This window comes from Maylandia zebra, linkage group LG15, assembly GCF_041146795.1.
Source record: "Maylandia zebra isolate NMK-2024a linkage group LG15, Mzebra_GT3a, whole genome shotgun sequence".
Lineage (NCBI taxonomy): Eukaryota > Metazoa > Chordata > Actinopteri > Cichliformes > Cichlidae > Maylandia > Maylandia zebra.
Window position 1 is genome coordinate 3,828,000 of NC_135181.1, and position 20,841 is coordinate 3,848,840.

At 41.4% G+C, this 20,841-nt stretch overlaps 1 protein-coding gene across 1 annotated transcript; it reads right to left on the reverse strand.

Annotated features, from left to right (window-relative positions):
• Positions 1 to 713: 713 nt before the first annotated feature.
• mmut (methylmalonyl CoA mutase) lies at positions 714 to 19,998 on the reverse strand. Its single transcript, XM_004542190.2, has 13 exons — positions 19,895 to 19,998; positions 18,407 to 18,840; positions 17,949 to 18,316; positions 17,703 to 17,860; positions 10,504 to 10,675; positions 10,087 to 10,335; positions 9,781 to 9,892; positions 7,976 to 8,091; positions 6,297 to 6,412; positions 4,849 to 4,980; positions 4,589 to 4,736; positions 1,964 to 2,131; positions 714 to 1,563 (listed from the first exon to the last, which is right to left on the reverse strand). The coding sequence occupies exons 2-13, from the start codon at positions 18,801 to 18,803 to the stop codon at positions 1,435 to 1,437; spliced, it is 2,265 nt and encodes a 754-aa protein (XP_004542247.1). The 5' UTR covers positions 18,804 to 18,840; positions 19,895 to 19,998; the 3' UTR covers positions 714 to 1,434.
• Positions 19,999 to 20,841: the final 843 nt, after the last annotated feature.

The following is a 20,841-nucleotide window of genomic DNA, read 5'->3' on the forward strand; positions in this document are numbered from 1 at the left end:
TTTTTAATTTCTCTTTGATATTTGGGCATATTGGGGCCCGAAGAACGGAAAAAAAACAAATAATTACCAGATTTTTTTTTTTTACCTTATTTTTGTTTTAAAGAAAATGAGAGCCACAAATGAGGATATTCATTTAAAATTTTGACAGAACAGTAGCAGTATAAAGTCCTCGTAAGTGGATATCAGGCCCATGTAGAGCAAAAGTGAGTATTTTGGTCTAAATAACCCAAAATGTGATGTCCGCATATGTGGACGGCAGGTCCTAGGAGGTTAAGCCAGATTCTGACCCTCCCAGTCAAATGCCAGGGCTGAAATTGAGACTCATCAGTTATGGAAGCATTTTTATGATCTTCATCAATTTTGGTGAGCCCATGCAAACTCTACTCTGCACTGTGCATTTAGAGATGCTCTTCTGCCTTCCTTGGTTGTAACAAGAGTTCATATGAGTTACTTGTTTTTTGTTACCTTCTTATCAGCTAAAGCAGGCCACTTTCCTCCGAGCTCTGACATCATCAAGGCCTTTTCACTCAGCTGCTGCTCACTGGATATTTTTCTCTTTTTCACACCATTTTCTATAAAGTCTACAGATGGTTGTGTGTGGAAATCCCAGTAAATCAGTAGTTCCTAAGATACTCAGACCAGACCATTATGCACCTGCAACTAAATTGTCATCTTTTGTCCTTTCACAACAAGAACATGCTTCAGCTTATACATTTCCAAAGTTCACAGTATTTATTTTGAGTAAAGACCAGTAAACCGAATTCAGAGTCACAATCAGAAAAATACTTTTCTCTAACGGCTTCATAAACTCCGACCACTGTGACGGGGTTTTATCCTCGGAACAAATTTATGATTGATGCAAAGAGTCGAGATCAGAGCGACAGAAGGCCACTTACAGGACTATCATATCCATGAAAATAAGAGGCAGGGATAAAGTTATATAAGAGGATTGATCCATCTCCACCACACTGGCACTAATCACACTCTGCTACGTTATTAAATTACACAGAGACATTTCAAAAAATACATTCAAAGCAGGTTTGTGGTTTTCCCCGTGTTTTATCTTGGATTGTAAAGAAAAAAGGGCAAATTTCTGTCACATCATAATCCTAATTGGAATAACAGTGTATAATAAGTGCTTTCTTTTACACTTTGGAATTTTCTGGAATTTCAGATGTAATATAATCTGGCTGATTAAGAAATCAATACAGATCACACAGGTATGATGCAAAGGGTGAAATCATTAACAAACGTCATTCAAATCCTACTGAGGTTTGTCTGACGTTGCATTGTTCATTTTGAGTGTTGTTAATGAACACACAAAAAACTAAATGTAACAATTAGTCTTGCTTTTTCTTTTACATCCTCGTGCTACCAGTCAGACTGATCCTGTACAGATGCTTGAACAAGCAGTTCGCTTTTTGCAGTTAGCTTTCACATTGCTTGTCGATTCTTGTCCAGGCTCTTCTCAATGTTGTCAATAACCTCCACTGCAGCCTGTGGGATCCTGGTTCCTGGGCCAAAGATGGCGCATACGCCACTGTGGTACAAGAACTCGTAGTCCTGCATTCAAACAGAGGCGTCACACGGTTTAGATTCACGGTGTTCAGGCAATGTTGGTAAATGTTTTAATCTTTAAAAAGGCGATGCACTCTTAAAAAACGAAATAGTAATTCAACTTTTATTATCTGGAGTGGGATGGATATTGTCAATTAATTACCACAACTTCAATAATCCTTGAAAGGTAAAAGGATTTAAGTGTTCAGCAAATATTAAGCTAATAGGAAAGGGATGGAAAGAAAGACACTTGAGCATTTATAGCTTGTGTTTTTCGTCTATCTGTTTAATTTCAAACCTACAATCTTAGACTTACATTTCAGGCTCTAAAAAAAAGGCGCATTAGGAGATAAAATCCTCTGGAATGCTTTAATTATCCAAAGGAAACCATGCATGGACTGCTTACCTGGGGTGGGATGACACCTCCACAGATGACAAGTATATCTGGCCTGTTGAGTTTTTGGAGTTCCTTGATGAGCTCTGGCACCAGGGTCTTGTGTCCTGCGGCCAGCGTGCTGACCCCGACGCAGTGAACGTCTGCATCAACCGCCTGCTGGGCCACCTCCCGGGGGGTCTGTTTAGGAGAAAGAAAGAAGAGGAAAACACACAAACAACTCAGAGTGAGGTGGGCAGGATTTGAGGAAAATAAACATGAATGCAACAGTAATGCTGCTACTGTATTGTTCTCAAAATGTCATTTTTTTTATGTAGAACTGCCAAAATGCCCAAAGATCACTTAATGTGTCTTTTTGTTTTCATGTGTCACATTTTAATAACAATGAAAGGCTTTTCCATAGAAATGTTATTTTTTAATTTGTTGACTGTGCCTACACAGTCTTTCACAGAGCCCATCATTACTTCTAAAAGACTCACACTCACATTACTAGATTTATTTTTCCATTATACATTTCTCTTAATTTTTTTCCTGACAAAACCCCAGAGAGATTTTTGTCTCCTCCCACCATCTAAGCGGGGATGTCTTGGTTGTTAGGCAACTGTGTAAAGCATTACAACGTGAAGTCACTCCCAGCAGTTTTTAATGAGTGTTTTCTAAATCCTATTTCACAGTCACATCTCTTAGTTTCAATGTTTGATATCGTCTTGATTAATTTTTCCAGTTTTTTCAGAAACAGCGTAACACTTGAATATTAATACTTGAGTTCCCTCTGTCTTTTTTTATGAGCTGGGATAAAAATAACAGCAGTTTAACGCCACGCTTTACTTACCACCACCAGCTGAGCTTAACACCAAGCCCTGTGATCAGTGGTGCGAACTCATGCCAACAAAGTGTGACATAATTAGCTGTAGGGCTCAATTCAAAATGCACACAGACCATGAGATCATCTGGCGAAGCTTAAATAAGCACCTTTAGGTTGTCTGAACTTTTGAACTGTCCAACAAAGATGCGGCGATTGCGTCTGTATGACTTCAGCGGCATATCATTCATTTTTTAAAAGTTATGACAATCGCCAACAGCATGTCTTCAGCTTATATATACATCTGAAATTCACTTAAAGCTAATGCGGTATGGAGTCGGGGTTCGTCGCCATTTCTTGATGTAGCTTGTCAGTACTACACATTACAGAGCATTATGTAGAGAGCAAAACCTTTCCGATTACATAGAAATCTGAGGTGTGAGCATCAGTTATTTTTTAACTACTCTTTAACACAAAAGAAGACCTTAAATGCCTCGGACACTTCAAATAACAGAAAAACCGCATGTGGCGGGGTGTGGCCTGGGCGCAGTTGCACCTCTCCTTAGACAACCTGGTGGTCTCGGGCTCCCCACGGAGCCCCATATCGATGCTGAACTTAGTGCAGACACCCAATCGACATAGCCTGCTGCAGCTCAGAGCCCTGAGCCTACAGTTTTTGTATTGTATGTATATTAATAACACTTCTCTTCCACTCGAGTGTGACAGCTGCAGTAAGCACCGACAATAACACGGTACCGGTACCGAAACTCAGGAACTTTTACTCGTGCACCATAGAGAGCATCCTGACGGGAAACATCTCAACCTGGTTCGGGAACAGCACCATGCAGGACAGACGAGCTCTACAGAGGGTTGTGCGGTCAGCTGAGCGCACCATCCGCTCCGAGCTCCCTGACCTGCACTCAATCTACAGCAGGCGGTGCTGGACCAAGGCCAGGAAGATGGTGAAGGACCTCAGCCATCCCAACAACAGACTGTTCTCTCTGCTGAGGTCAGGAAAGCGATTCCGCTCCCTGAAGACCAACACAGAGAGACTGAGGAGGAGCTTCTTCCCGCAGGCGATACAGTCTCTCAATCACACCACCACACAGTACTGACCCACACATATAGTTCTTACACACACACTGGACATTCTGGACTTTGTTTACACTAATTCGATTAGATGCGTGGTCATCTAATCGAATCACTTCAAGCATATTTGCACTGCACAAGACACAAATGTGGATTGCACAACACTGGACATTATATTCTTCATTTCCATTTAATACTTGGACAGCTGCTGTTATTGTGTGTGTGTGTGTGTGTGTGTGTGTGTGTGTGTGTGTGTGTGTGTATGTATATATATATATATATATATATATATATATATATATATATTTCTTCATACATTCTTATATAGTTCTATACTGTGTATTGTGTATTTTGTTGTACAGTTATTTTATTTTCAACTTTAGTTTATATCTTTTATCTTATTCTTTCCCAGTTAAATTTACCCTTCATTCTAATTTGTTGCTGTGCAGTTATTTCATTTTTAACTTTAATTTTTATATTTTATTTTATTCCTTCCTAGTTAAATTTACCCTTTTTAATTTTCATATTTATTTCCTATCTTATTCATAGCCATTTTTTTTCTTTAGGTCACGAGCAGTTGTGTAAGCATTTCACTGCATATCGTACTGTGTATGACTGTGTACGTGACAAATAAAATTTGAATTTGAATTTGAATTTTGAAACAAATGAACAAAACGAAACATATATTATCAGATTGAGGTCATTACAGGCAGTAAAACATCCTATTTCCTTGGTACAACATTCACCTGAAACAGTGGTCCGATGTCTACATCGAAGCCCAGGTCTGCAAACCCCGTGGCGATAACTTTGGCACCTCTGTCGTGACCATCCTGCCCCATCTTTGCCACCAGCAATCGAGGATTCCTCCCCTCATGGCTCTTGAACTCCGCAACTCTTTGTTTGTTTTTTTTAATGGGGGGGAAGAAGAATTTTACTTGAATCAGCAAATCGAGAGTCTAGCATGTAAATTATAAAGGTCATGAAATAAATTGTTATTATTTTCTACCTGTTGTTGGCCAGAGTGATCTCTTCATGCTCTCCGAACTCAGTGCGGTAAGCCCCGCTCACCATCCTGGTGCTGGCCTTGTGTTCCCCAAACACCTTCTTCATGGCTTCAGTTATCTCACCAACAGAGCATCTGCAGAAAGGAGCAGATTCGAGTGATAAATAATCATTAAGCACTATTTTAAGATACCCACACTCAATACACTAATAGCCTGTTTTTTAATAATAGCATTACAAATTTTATCATTGTATGCTCATTGTGAATTATGGGAGCTCTCGTGTCGTCACTGATCCGCAGAGGGTAATAAAAAAGCAACAGATACGTAATTTTACTGCTAATTTTAAATCAGCTGTTGAAATGTAAATTAGCGAGGCACTTGTGTTTATATGAAAAAACATATTGGAAGGAAATTAAATGGGTTTTTTTAGAGATAACCGGATATGAAGCCGTTATAAGCGTTCCCAGTCAGGCTATCCCCCTGCATCCAAGGAAATAAGCTGCAATTAGCACGTGAACTCTTCACATAATATTGCACCCAAGCGTTACACAGTTCATTATTACATTCTCAAGACCAGAGAGTAAGGCTGATAATGTAACAATAACGTTTAATTTCACATGTGACCAGCTTCTTAACCTAATATCAGAGTAACTAATGACTATTAAATAACCTGCTGCAGATTATCAGAACACACCAGTCAGACTCTGGTATTGTAGAAGCTGTAGCACATGAACAGGCTGCAGGTGTGCTGGTGTGTAGAGATGACATTATATATATATATATCGATTATATTCTGTGTTTTACGCCTTTTAACCTTCTATTCCTCGTGATTTGGTTTGTCACATAACAGTTTTGGGTATGAAAGGAAATTGAAAACCGGTGCTAAAAGTTACCCAGAAACAAAAACCCCTTGAAGAAAAAGCACAGAGTGGATTACAGTGTAGTGGTAAATACATTCACACAGGATGGGTGCATTTAATAGCAGTTATCTAATAATAATAATGGATTGCATTTTCGGGACCCCTCAAAGCGCTTTCCACTATTCATGCACACACTGGTGGAGGCAGCTACAGTTGTAGCCACAGCTGCCCTGGGGCAGACTGACAGAGGCGAGGCTGCCATATCGCGCCATCGGCCCCTCTGGCCATCACCAGTAGGCGGCAGGTGAAGTGTCTTGCCCAAGGACACAACGACCGAGACTGTCCGAGCTGGGGCTTGAACCGGCAACCTTCCGATTACAAGACGAACACCCAACTCTTGAGCCACGATCGCCCTTCTAGTGCTGGAAAAGGTCACTCTGCTCATTTGAAGGCACTGATTAGGAAACGATTTACACTGATTAACAAAGGAACAACAGACCAGAATAAAACTGCAGCCTGACTGAGGTTTTGAAGCAGCGTTCACGCAGACATAAGACCGATCAAAGGAGTTTTTCTGAGTCAGTTCTGACCTGGCTCTTGATGCCTCCACAGCCAGAGCTAAAAGGTTGCCCTCCCTGGTTCGGGCACACTCCTCAATGGCAGCCAGACACTTCTTGGCTTTCTCAGGGTCACGGCTCTCCCTCACCTAAAGAAAAGGAGGCAATGTGATATAAACATGGCACTTAAATGTTTTAATCCATCATGCTGTTGTATATACTACTTATACAGGTTTGGGTACTTTTGTTTTTATCATTTAAGGAATATTTCAAAACTCAGACTAATGGTGTCAAAGCCTGAACTTGAGATTATTATTCATGCTTTTATTCCTTCCCATTTAGACTACTGTAACGGTCTTTTTACTTGTTTTAACAAATCAGCCTTCTATCGTCTTCAGACTGTGCACAACGCTGCAGAACGTCTCTTAACAGGCACCAAGAGAAGATCTCATATTACTCCAGTTTTAGCCCCCCTTCACTGGTTGCCTGTAAGTTTTAGGTTTCATCTTAAAATTGTAGTTCTAACCTTTAGGGCCCTACATGGTCAAGCTCCCCAATATTTATCTGACCTGCTGAAACCGCATTCATCTTCTCGAGCTTTAAGTTCATTAGACCAGAGACTGCTGGTGGTACTGCGCACTTGTTTTAAAACTCGTGGTGATCGGGCCGATCAGGCAGCGGCATCACGGTTGTGTCTTCCAATGTCTCTGCGCTGCACGTTGATTCTTATAAAAAACAGCTGAAGACATTTTTATTTAGAAAAGCATTTGATTAATTTCTTCTTAGGTTGTTTTTATTGTTTTGTTGTTTTACATTGCTGTTTTATTTACTGTTACATTGTTTTATATTTCCATTTCTTGTGTTGTAAAGCACTTTGTGATTTTTATCTGTGAAAAGCGCTATATAAATAAATGTTACTTACTTTTTACTTACTTATTTTTGTGTGCGGAAAATCGTGATGAATTTTTATATTCATCACTTGGTTATGTCAGCAAACTGGGACCATATGTAGAAAAGTACATTTTGCAGACAGCTCAGTGTCTCACAATGTGTAACTATCCTAAATAAAGCTGTAGGGTCTGAACCCAACAAAGTAGTTTATTGTATTCAGTACAAAAGTTTTTGAGACTTCTCCCAAATACCTAAATAAAGTGCAAAATAAGTTTTTAAGCAGTAACTGCAAAGAAAAAAAAAATCTATTTTCCTTTGAACATTGAGTGTTTATTGAACTTTCTCTCACATAAAAAAAAAAAAAAAAAAAAAAAAAAAAAATTTATATATATATATATATATATATATATATATATATATATATATATATATATATGTATATATATGTGTGTGTGTGTGTGTGTGTGTGTTTTGTTTTGTTTTTGTTTTTTTTATGTTATGTGAGAGAAAGTTCAATAAACCCTCAATGTTCAAAGGAAAATAGATTTTTATTTCTAACATTTCATGTTTCAGGCTTTAAAGGGCAAACCTTATAATATAAAGTGTTTTGAATGACCATTGCTGTTTTGGAACTGTGAAATTAAAAAACCATTAGAAGATTAGAAAGCCTTGATGTTTCCCAAACTCTGCAAACCGTTTTTTCCAGTTTAAAGAAAAAAAAAAACCCTCCTGTGCCGATTAAAAGGCGCATGTGTCTTTGAAAGGCGTATATTATACCTGTCATACTGCCAATTCATCAAGCTGTTCACTGTACCACTGACCTTTTTCAGTTTTTCAATCTGCTTCTGGCGCACCACAGTGTTATCTATGGCCAGGACCTCCACCGTCTCCTCTTTCTCCAGACGGTACTTGTTCACACCAACAATAACTTCTGAGCCTGAAACATTCAGGAGAATGACAGAGGATAAATGACAGACACAAAGGAAGTAAATGGTAAGTTATTAGGGCGATGATGAGAAGAAATGAAGATCATTATGATCTGGTAAGAAAGGTTATCCTTTTAAATATACAACTTCAAGTACATGTAAACTGCGACACTGCAGCGTTTAATGAAAATATTAGCTCATTTCGAATGTCATGGCAGCAACACATCTCTAAAAAGTTGGGACACGGCCATGTTTACTGCTGCGCAGCATCAGCTCTTCTTTTAACGACAGTCTGTAAACGGAGGAGACAAGCAGCTGGAGAGAACCGTTGTCCTGTTTATGTCTGATGGAGGATTCTAGCTGCTCAACAGTCCTGGGTCTGCTTTCTTGTATTTTTTTAGTTTCATGATATTTCAAATGTTTTCAACTGATGAATTTAGCACGAAGTCACACATTTGTGAAAGACAGTGTATGCCGTTTGGCATCATCTTGCTGAAATATGAAAGGCCTTCCCTGAAAAAGAAATACATCTGGATGCAGCTCTAAAACCTGTTTTATACCTTTCAGCACTCACAGCGTCTTTTCAGATCTTCAAGTTGCCAATAAATAGTCCCTCTCCTTTTTATTACAGAGGACACAGCCTCAGTGTTTTCCAAAAAGAAGTTCAAACGTCAGTTCATTCAATCACACACCAGTTTTCCACTTTCCCTCACTGTGGCTCAGAATATTCAGAGACAGTGTATCTGTGAAGGTTCTCAGTCATCCAGGTCATCGTAGTCAAAGGAGCTTGCAAAGAAAAGCGTCTGGACTTCTTTAAGTTGCTTGAAGACGTTTCACCTCTCATCCGAGAAGCTTCTTCAGTTCTAAGGTCAGATGGTGGCTAGGTTTAAATCTGGGACTCCCCACCATTTGACCTTAGAACTGAAGAAGCTTCTCGGATGAGAGGTGAAACGTCTTCAAGCAACTTAACCCTGGAGAAACCATGGGGTCAGATCCGACCCCATGGTTTCTCCAGGGTTAAAGAAGTCCAGACGCTTTTCTTTGCAAGCTCCTTTGACTTCAGAGACAGTGATTTCTGCAAGTGCTGCACTGATTTCCGAGTGACTGAATCGTGTCTGTTTTGTGTCACAGGCACACAGACTTGATTTTCATCCTGTCCCTATCGCACAGATATTTCTCCAGATTCTCAGAATCATTTGATGATATTACGTTCTGCAGATCATGTAATTATTCTAAAAATATCTAATCAGTTTTGGGAGATTGATGAACATCTGCCTGTCTAAGATGCTCTTTTTATACCCGATCATGTTAGTGGCATGTTGCCAGTTAACCTAGATAGTTACAAAATGACACTTTTCCAGCCTTTCGTTGTCACCGTCCCAACTTTTTTTCACACATGTTTTAAAATGAGCTAATACTCTTTATAAAACATAAACTCAGTTGAAACATTTGATGTTTTCTATGTTCTATTGTGAATAAAATATGGGTTTTAGAGATTTGCTAACCACTTCTTTCTGTATTCACATTGAAACAACATCCCTTTTTTTCTCTTTGAATTGAGATGTAAATTCTCCGTTTCACTGCAGCACAGGCAGAGGGCAGGTTAAATGTTAGGACTGCTTTAAGTAATTAAAGTCAGGAGGGAGGTTAAAGAAAGAGAGGCTTTAAGGCCTTATAAAGAAGTCACCTTTATGCAGTACCTGAGTCAATGCGGGCCTGTCTACGAGCAGCACATTCCTCAATACGGAGCTTTGGAATTCCCTCGGCTACCGCTTTGGCCATGCCTCCCATCTCTTCGATGTCTTTAATAAACTATAAAAAGCAAAAGACCGGCTATAAAAGAATCTCTTTATGATTATGGGTTGCTGTTCTAAAGCTACAGCAAGAGCACTTGGAGCAAAGGAGAAATAAAGCCTGCACAATACAAGATTCAGGTCAAAAATGGTTAATGGTTAATCAATAATGAATTCACCGCTCTGGTTACTGCCTTTGGCCCTGCGACCAACCTTCAAAGCAGTGTTATAGACATCATCTGTGAGAGCCTCCATCATGTGCGAGCCTCCCCAAGGATCTGCAACTTTGGGGATGCCCGACTCCTCCTGGATGATGATCTGAGTGTTCCTGGCGATGCGAGCGCTTTTCACGGTGGGCAAGCCCAGAGCTTCATCGAAAGAGTTGGTGTGCAGCGACTGGGTCCCCCCAAACACAGCGGCCATGGCTTCAATCACCGTGCGGATCACATTGTTGTATGGATCCTGAGAGCGGTCACATGGCACATTAATACTGATTAATTCATTTACAATTTTCATTTTTACATTTCTGTCTTTATTTGCAGATTTCGAAATCTAACAATTCGGGATCTCAAAGTTGGCCAATTATCTCCTCGTACTGTGAGAGCATTCAATAAAACAATTCATACTTACTTGTTCAGTGAGAGACCAGCCTGAGGTCTGGCAGTGTGTGCGCAGGAGGAGAGACTTGGCATTCTTGGGCTGGAAATTGTCTTTAATGAGCGTAGCCCATAACCTCCTGGCTGCCCTCAGCTTGGCAATTTCCATGTAGAAATTCATCCCGATGCCCCAGAAGAACGACAGCCTGAAAAGAAAAACACAAAAATGTCAAAAGAGAGGTTTGTTAAAAATTACAAGTGACACACCAGCGTAGAATTTAGTGTTTTCTATACAGAAAAAGAGCTTGGCCTTGGTGCTTTATTATGGATTATATAAATGTCACTAAGCAGCCAGATAATAACTGTCACATACACCACTGGTATGTGGTACAAGTTAGCTAAAAATCAGATCAATCAGATCGTTGTTTGGGATATAACCTTTCTTCCCTTCCTGTTATTTGCTATCCTTAACCAGCACTTTCCAAATCAAGAGGGTACATCATCCAAAATCAACTGCAGACCGCGCCAAATAATAACGATCTGAATAATTACAATTTTATATCCAACCTAATTCAACTGCCTGATCTGTCTCAGTCTGACATTTATGAAAAGCACAGCCCCGGCAATAAATTGGCGAAGCTACTATTTCAATTGATTTTGGCACACTGCAAATATCCTGGCATCAGTGTGCATGTCAGCTGCTAAGCAGCAATTACAGGAAAGACATGGAAAGGTTTTTCATCACATATTTGGGTCATTCATTGCAAGTTCATCAAATGCCTCCAACCCCAGATTTGTGTCAAAAAATGGGAAAGATAGGCTTCTTAATAGGAATTAGGTTCCCTACAGTGATTAGTCTTCTCAAGAAATAAAATACAGTTCAGAGCAAAACTCTTTTTATATATATATAAACTTTTCCGTTTTGTGGTGAGCTTTTCTTTGGCTGTCACTTCTTCACCCTGACCTGTCTTATTTGCCTCAGCAGAACTAAAATATATATCCTGCTGCTTTTACACACGCACACACACACACATAACGGTCAGCGATTCTCTGCGCGATCAACCTCTCATATGATGACGATGTCAGAGGAATTGGTGCACAAATTATCATCACTCACCAATCAGTACTGTCGCTCTCTATACACAGTTCGCTCGATTGCAAAGTGAAAGCAAAAAACAAGCGCAAATTCAAACGCGACTTCAATATGTCACATATTGACAGTGGCTCACCGATGCCAATGACATAATTACCCAGCTACATTTCTGAAAGAATGCAAAAGCATTGACATATATTTTTCCTTCCTACAATAGCCCGACGGGCAGGGCAGAGATAGATTTTGGTAGCCCGACTGGAAAAATCGCTAGCCCCGGGACGTCGGGCTAGCGATTTTGCAAACCCTGTATCTGATTGAGGAATCACTCATCTTTGGAAAAGAGAGTTTATTACAGAGAAATGGCTCTTTCCAAAATAAAAGCTATACTATACGCTTCTTCTGGGCTATATTCTCAGCAGCATATTGTAGCGGGTCAGGGCTGTTCGGGGTTCTGTTTGTACAGTTATGTTTTGTTTATGTTGCCATAGTGACTAGTGACGCCCTCTCGCTGCGACGGTGTGTCCTTCCGGGGTCAGAGGGCGCCCTGTGTAGAGAGCGCCCTGTGTGGAGGGCGCTAGCCCCGGGACGTCGGGCTAGCGATTTTGCAAGCCCTGTGTTACAGGCATGCCCCTCTAAGGATGAAGCCTGATGGGAAATGTATTCGGGATGTGTGTAGCGGGACTGCCTGGTGTGTGTGAAGAGAGAGAGCGGAGAAGGGGAAAAAGTAACGGTTAGCTACAGAAGAGACGAAAAGAAAATAAATACAAGGAATATAATAACTCCCTCGACAGCCAGAGTTGTGTCGCGATGCTCGCTGTGAGTAAACTGTTTCAGCCCACTGTACGCGGTGTTCGTGCCTTAGAGAAGAAATAAAGTTCGGTAAAGAAGTTTCCTACGCCTCCTTCGATCTTTTTGCTAGCGGAGTTGACCTGTATAGTAAGCTGTTTCCGGCTACGAGTCAGTTACGGAACCTTCAAGTAACTGCCAGAGGTTTCCTTACTACGGTTCGGGGCCGCGGATCTGGCGCGGTAACACCTGTGTCTGATTGAGGAGTCACTCATCTTACGAAAAGAGAGTTTATTACAGAGAAATGGCTCTTTCCAAAATAAAAGCTATACTATACGCTTCTTCTGGGCTATATTCTCAGCAGCATATTGTAGCGGGTCAGGGCTGTTCGGGGTTCTGTTTGTACAGTTATGTTTTGTTTATGTTGCCATAGTGACGGGTGACGCCCTCTCGCTGCGACGGTGTGTCCTTCCGGGTCAGAGGGCGCCCTGTGTGTTGTTGTTGTTGCTGTGCGGTTGCCGCGCTGAGCAGTTAGCTAGCGGCAGTGTTCTTCTGCAGATGTCAATAAACGGCTGTGCTCCCTGGCTAGCTCACGGGAAGCAAGACCAAACGATACCTCCGTCTCCTCCTTGTCTGAGCTCGCCACATTGGTGTCAGAAGTGGGATGATGGTGGCACCCCATGTTCTGACCCGAGTGACCGTGACCGGCCGGTGAGCCAAAAGAAGGCACCTGGACATTTGCATGACTTTGTGTGGGGTAATGGGGTCGTCGGGGACGACTGACCCCTTAGGTGGGTGCTATGTAGCGGGTCAGGGCTGTTCGGGGTTCTGTTTGTACAGTTGTTTTGTTTATGTTGCCATAGTGACGGGTGACGCCCTCTCGCTGCGACGGTGTGTCCTTCCGGGGTCAGAGGGCGCCCTGTGTGGTGTTGTTGTTGTTGTTGCTGTGCTGTTGCCGCGCTGAGCAGTTAGCTAGCGGCAGTGTTCTTCTGCAGATGTCAATAAACGGCTGTGCTCCCTGGCTAGCTCACGGGAAGCAAGACCAAACGATACCTCCGTCTCCTCCTTGTCTGAGCTCGCCACATTGGTGTCAGAAGTGGGATGATGGTGGCACCCCATGTTCTGACCCGAGTGACCGTGACCGGCCGGTGCGCCAAAAGAAGGCACCTGGACATTTGCATGACTTTGTGTGGGGTAATGGGGTCGTCGGGGACGACTGACCCCTTAGGTGGGGGCTATGTAGCGGGTCAGGGCTGTTCGGGGTTCTGTTTGTACAGTTATGTTTTGTTTATGTTGCCATAGTGACGGGTGACGCCCTCTCGCTGCGACGGTGTGTCCTTCCGGGGTCAGAGGGCGCCCTGTGTGGTGTTGTTGTTGTTGTTGCTGTGCTGTTGCCGCGCTGAGCAGTTAGCTAGCGGCAGTGTTCTTCTGCAGATGTCAATAAACGGCTGTGCTCCCTGGCTAGCTCACGGGAAGCAAGACCAAACGACACCTCCGTCTCCTCGTTGTCTGAGCTCGCCACATTGGTGTCAGAAGTGGGATGATGGTGGCACCCCATGTTCTGACCCGAGTGACTTTTCCCCCGCCGGTCGTGACCGGCCGGTGCGCCAAAAGAAGGCACCTGGACATTTGCAGGACTTTGTGTGGGGCAATGGGGTCGTCGGGGACGACTGACCCCTTAGGTGGGGGGCTATGTAGCGGGTCAGGGCTGTTCGGGGTTCTGTTTGTATAGTTATGTTTTGTTTATGTTGCCATAGTGACGGGTGACACCCTCTCGCTGCGACGGTGTGTCCTTCCGGGGTCAGAGGGCGCTCTGTGTGTTGCTGTTGCTGTGCGGTTGCCGCGCTGAGCAGTTAGCTAGCGACAGTGTTCTTCTGCAGATGTCAATAAACGGCTGTGCTCCCTGGCTAGCTCACGGGAAGCAAGACCAAACGACACCTCCGTCTCCTCCTTGTCTGAGCTCGCCACAATATTAAACATATCAGGTCCCCATAAGGAGAATCATGTGCTAACGGCTGTCTAAATGACTCGGGTAAAGTTTGTAGCATGCATGCTTGTTGTTTTTGTCTGCTTCCACTTGTCTTTGCACTAGGATGATGTCGGCATAAATGTGCAGTCATATTCGTTGTGTTCCCACTAGTGCTGTCAGCGTTAATCTCGTTGAAATGAGGTTAACGAGCTACCCCTGCATGGGGCTAGACGGCCAACACGTTAATGAGCTAACTGCGCTAACACACTAGTTCCCACCCATGTAATTGAGCATTGCATGGCACATCCAACATACTGTTTTACTTTAGTCCATGACACGCTTACCTTCAGGGTCATACGTCACATGAAAACCAAAATAATTCCAAACGCCAGATCTGAATGAGGGTGGGGGAGGTTCAGTTTGCCATGTTGCAAGGAGAGCTTAACTTCAGTCTCGCTAGCTTGCCCTGCGCTCTTCCTTCTGAAGATGCTGTCTGTGTTGAGCGCTCAGTGGATCTGCACTCGACAGTGCAGCCTAGGCGGAGTAGTCGAACGCAGATTCACTGAGGGCTCAACACAGACAGCATCGTCAGAAGGAAAGTTGATAAAATAAATTACAAATTTTGTATTGTTCATACATATGTGTACCGAACCGAAAGCACTGTATCGAACGGTTCAATATCGATACGAGTATCGTTGCACCCCTATTGAGAACAGAAAAAAACACCTCTGCACACGTGTGAACATATGTGGGTTAAGTAAGAAAGTAGCCGCTTCTGTCTAATTTAACTATTTTTTTAAAATAAATTATTATTATTAACAAACAGGAAAATTGTAAGTAAACACATTTTCTTTTGGCAATTTACCAATCGAGTAAAAAAAAATTTAAGTTGCGTGGACAACAACGTGCCCAATAACAGCTTATGTCTTAACTTAATGTGATTAACTTGAGCACAGCCTTTTTGCTAAAATAAATGTACAAGTTTCATTTAACTTACCTCTACATGCTTGCGCAGGTTTGATGTGGAATTTCTAAAAGCTGCTAACTCTGTCTCTCTGGGCAAACACAGCTTACACTGCATAATAAAGCTGTTGCCTTTCTTGCACTTGAAGCCGAAATGGTCCCTTAAATATAGCCAGGGGTTCAGATCGGTTTCTTCGAGTTCAGAGTCAGCAGAATTCGACAGGGTTTCTTTTTTCGCTGGATCCGTACCACCAATGTCAGACTCCATCTTTATCGTGACCCAATGCCAATTTGTTCTACTACCCATCATTCCCTGCAGTATTTCCGAAGCACAATGTTGGAGGTTTTTTTTGTTTGTTCTTTTAATTTACTCAGTAACAGGTGTGATTGAAAATGTAGCGAAGTACAATACTTTTTAAAAAATATACTTACCGTAATTCTCGGACTATAAGCCGCTACTTTTTGCACAAGCTTTGAACCCTGCGGCTTTTAGTCAGGTGCGGCTTTTCTATGGATTGTCCATGAGCGGATTTGTTTTGTTTGTTCCGCTGTTGTACGGCACTACGTTGCCTGGCGGAAGGATCAGGGTTCAAGAGTGGTATGTTGGTCACATGTCCATCCGCCAGGCAACGTAATGCCGTACGAAGTAGCGCGAAAAACAAACTTCAAAGTAGCGCTACGCGTTCAGCTGGATGATGAGCGGCGATAAACTTGCGAAAAGCAAGTTATGCCCAACTCCACCGGTGGATTCTGACAGCGTGGAAAAGTGTGAAAACATCCACGATCACCAACGGATTTCGAAGGGCTGGACTGCTGCATGATGGAGAGGAGGACACCGCCACGGCCCTTCTGAGGGTGTTCGACTCTGACACTGACAACGAGGATTTGTTTGGTTTTGAAAGTGACAACGAAGGAGAGAAGAAGAGTGGATGACGAAGCCATCCTGAGCCTGTTCGTTTCCGACACTGGAGAAGAGGACTTTGGTGGTTTTAGAGCGCAGGAAGAAGAGAAAGATGGTGAATGACTGACTTTTCTTCTTGTTAAAGCCGTGTCACTGCACCTGAGCCTAAAAGGTAGTCCGAATCTATTTTTCTGGTGTGCTGTAGGTTATTGTTATGTACTACATTTGTTACTCATTTATGAAGCACAGTACATGTGCAAATATGTACCCATAACTTGTTTTTCAAAATATTAATAAAAGTGATGTCTCCAAACAGCCATCTCTTTCCTGACAATTCGCTTTGTTCTTTTTTTGACAATTCTCTTACATATGATAAGTCAACATTGAAACACCTGCGGCTTTTAGTCAGGTGCGGCTAATGTATGTACAAAACAGGATTTTCCCCTGATTTTAGCTTGTGCGGCTAATATTCAGGTGCGCTTTGTAGTCCGGGAAATACAGTAAGTAAAAGTAAAATTACCGACTTGAAAAATGACTTTAAAAAGTACAAATACACAAAACTACTCAATTACAGTAACGCAAGTAAATGTAATTCGTTACTTTCCACCTTTGCTAAATGGACACATTTAGACAAGCTAATATATTGGTTCGATCCTGGGTTTAATTTGCTGGAGCAGCAATTGACTGGTAACCTGCACCAGTAGTAGATGGATTCCTCTCAGTGGAATTATTTAGTTTAAATATTTTAAGCCTTTTCTAAACATGTCTTGTAACCTAACAAACTTATCTGGAGGCTCACTGGAGCTGTTTCAATACTGGCATAATGACACCACAACCTTAAATATAAAGACCACCAGACTCCAGATGTGAAATGTTTAAACAGCTTTTACAAAAAATAAGGTTCCAATCATTGGCACCCCTGTGACTGAATCTATATATTTGAAAATGTATTAAATATAGAGGAATACCTACCTTTTATTTACTTTTTATCTCATTTAATTTACAAAAATAACTTTGTAGCACCTCTGTTAATATTGTCAAATGAATGTGATGTAGTTATTTTTTAGCATGACTGAACTCATATTAGCAAAAAAAACGTGTAATTTGTGCAATTCCAAGAAAAACTTGATTTGTTTTTTTCCCTTCTTTTTGTGGTAAATTGCGGCGGAAATGATGAGCATGCAATACCTGCATGTTTGTTTTCGATAATAGTTAAAGATTTATGGTTAATTGGCTTTACTTTTATGATGATTCACAGTAATTTAATGGTTTGATATAAAAACATTTGTTTACTGGTTAAATCTGCATCATCACTGTCATTGTGCATTAATATTAATGTAAGTTTTGACATTTACTGAGCGTCTTATTCATTCACCAACATCACAACTGTCATTTGTTGATATTGTGACCATCACTGGCAGCAATCCTGAAGGCATTTGTGACGTGTTATATCATAGATTTCTCAGAAATATAAACTATTATTAAATAACATTATTATTAAAACACTTTGTCAACTTTTACCTTGGAGCAAATTCATCTATGGTTAACCCTGCTTTCAGTCCAGTGCGGCAGTACTCCAGGCCATTAGCAATGGTGTAGGCTACTTCCAAGATGGCATCGGCACCGGCCTCCTGAAGATGGTAGCCACTGATGGATATGGAGTTGAACTTAGGCATGTGCTGTGAACATGACCGTGGTAGTAAATCAGTTACACTGTGTTCAACAGCACCGGAAAAAAGGTTTCATTAAACCTGTGCTATTACATACCTTAGAGGTATATGCAAAGATGTCTGCAATGGCGTGCATGGAAGGTTCCGGGGGGAAAATATAGGTGTTGCGCACCATAAATTCCTTCAAAATATCATTTTGAATCGTGCCAGTTAGTTTCTCTTTTGGAACGCCCTGCTCCTCTCCGGTGACAATAAACATTGCCAACACAGGGATAACTGCTCCATTCATAGTCATTGAAACAGACATCTTCTCCAATGGGATTCCATCAAAGAGCAACTTCATGTCCTCAACTGTATCTATAGCCACTCCAGCCATGCCCACATCTCCGTGGACCCTGGGGTTGTCCGAGTCATAACCACGGTGTGTTGGGAGGTCAAAGGCCACAGAAAGACCCTGCTGACCAGCTGAAACGAGAGGGTCAAAGAGTAGCGTAATAATTATTTCAATGCAAGCTTGGCAGAAATGTGAAAAACGTAGACCACAACAAAACCTACCCTTTATGTTGTCTTTATAGAACTTATTGCTCTCCTCAACAGTGCTGAATCCAGCATACTGCCTGATAGTCCAAGGTCTGTATGTGTACATGGTGGGATAGGGCCCTCTAGTGTAAGGAAACACTCCTGGCAGTTCATCAGCAACATCTTTTGAGTCTGTTTTGGTGTACACGGGCTTGATGTTAATCCCCTCAGGAGTGTGCCAGATCAGATCTTCTGGATTCTTCCCCTTCAGCTGTTTCTTAGCCAGACTGGCCCATTCAGAATGCAGCTCAGCACGGTCCTGACAGGGTACTGAAGTATGGATCAGAGAGCAGTGTGTGAGGGATGAGGAGACTGAAGTTCTAACCAGGTGCCGGGCAGCCATCGCTGCACATGCCCTCTGTGCGGTCAGCATGCTTACTGTTGGCTTAATCACTCACACATGGAAAAACCTGGAGGCAGAAGAGAAAAAGCTGCTCAAATCAGCAGTTGTAGTAAGTTGGAACAATCTGGCAATTTCCAGTTAATGACTAATTAAATCTGTTTGACAGTTTAATACAAAACACAGCAGCAAGTGTCACTTGATAAACTAGAAATGTAAAGCTTACATGCAATGTTCTCATTTACTTTGGAAGATATTTTGCATGCATTGCTAGAGTTGCCTGTTTCATATCCTAAAGTGTTTTTGAAAGCAAATTAAATGATAATAAATCCATGTACTCAAACTTTATAGCAGATTGTAAGTGCAGGTTAGGTAGTCTGCAGTGATGTGGTTAAGTTTACAGAGATGGGCCGTGTTGGACGGTTGCAGGGCAGACCGAGGTATTGTGGTCACGGCTAGGTTTGGTCCTGGGTACCAGCAGAGACATTTACAAGACAGAGATATGGCACTCAGTTCTAAAATGTAATTTATAAGATCATTTATATTTTAGATTGAAAGTTATTGGTAGAAGCATACCTACCAGAGGAGAAGCTTTTAAAATCTTATGTGTGCAAAGTTTGCAAACTTTTATGCAGATTGAATCAGATTTGACTGAATATTCTGCACATCAAATTTTTATGGTTTGTTGACCTTTAAAATGCATTTCAATGTGACTAAATCAAGTTAAGTAACAGGCGGTGGACACCTGCTCTTTCGTGGCGTATTTTAACTTGCAGATGATAAATTAAAAGAGAAGATGCTAACTAGTTATTAGCATAGTGGTAAAGAAACAAACTGAATAAATACATGACTACATCACACTTTATCAAATTACAAAACCACGCGCTGTTTATGTCGCTGTGGTGGAATAAAACTACAGACTTATATGAGAGCAATATGCAAAAAAAACAAAAGACTAGACACGTTGCTAAGCTAAGTCAGCTAGCCGTAAAACGCTACCGAGCTGCACTCGTTTGCAATGGCGTAAACGTAAAAGCAAAACAGTGGTATACAACATGAGGCATATTGGTGCCTCGCGTGTTTAACAGTGAGTATTTTCAGAGATATTACAACAGAATTCTGACCTTGTCGTTTGTTTTCTTGTTCAGACTGATGACAGGCGTGTGTGCCTGTAGCCAATGGAGTTTGACAACAGAGACAGTCAGCCAATCGGTTGCGAGAATCAACTACAGTACCCTTTGACCTATTACACCGGAAACACATGTTACAGCAAAGATATTTGACTGTCGTAGAGATGAGCGACACAAACAGTTGTTAGTGTATGTGTATATTTAATTTGCTTTATTGGGTTATTCAGCTATTGATGTCGTTTCAGTTGTAGTAAACAATTAGTACAGTTGAAACATATTTTTTTTATAATGACCACCCTTATTCCCTGTTTTGTCGACGCGAAGACTGAGAATTCATGTTTATTATTATTATTATTATAGATTTCAGGAAAATTCAAGGTGATAAAAACAGACGTGCAATGACTGCATATAATTCAAACCCATAGTTAAATAAAAATGGTAACAACATATCACGTTTTGAAACTGAGATAAAATACATGGACAAATCAGGTTGTGATGTATCTCCATATTAGTTCATCCGAAAAATGCTAGATGGGGCTGAATTCTCCCACAACATACTTAACTAACCACACCTTTATGGATCTTGGTTTGTGCATTGCGGCAGTCATGCTGGGACAGAAAAAGACCCTCCCAAAACTGGTCCCAGGAAGTTGAAACATCTGTATTCATCTTAATTTCTGGCCTGATGACCATTAAATACAGGTTTTAAAGGCCTTCTCCCCTGTATACAGATTTCTTGGCACACCAAGGACCTTTTTCTTGCAAAGAAATTTTATCCTTAAATGGAATAAGTATTAGTTTACATGTGTTTCTTGAAGTGATGAAGTCCTCCACATCTTGTCGTCTGAAGGCGAGATTCCAGATGTGATTAAATGCATGGTTTACTTATTTTACAAAAAATTTGATTATGGTTTCATAAAAATTGAACACAATATGTGAAC

Coding starts and splice junctions, on each gene's coding strand:
- mmut (XM_004542190.2), bottom strand. CDS start 18,803: ATGCTGACCGCACAGAGGGCATGTGCAGCGATGGCTGCCCGGCACCTG. Junction 10,336..10,503: donor GCTGGTCTCTCACTGAACAA/GTAAGTATGAAT, acceptor GACCGCTCTCAG/GATCCATACAACAATGTGAT. Junction 2,132..4,588: donor ACATCGGACCACTGTTTCAG/GTGAATGTTGTA, acceptor TCTCCTAAACAG/ACCCCCCGGGAGGTGGCCCA.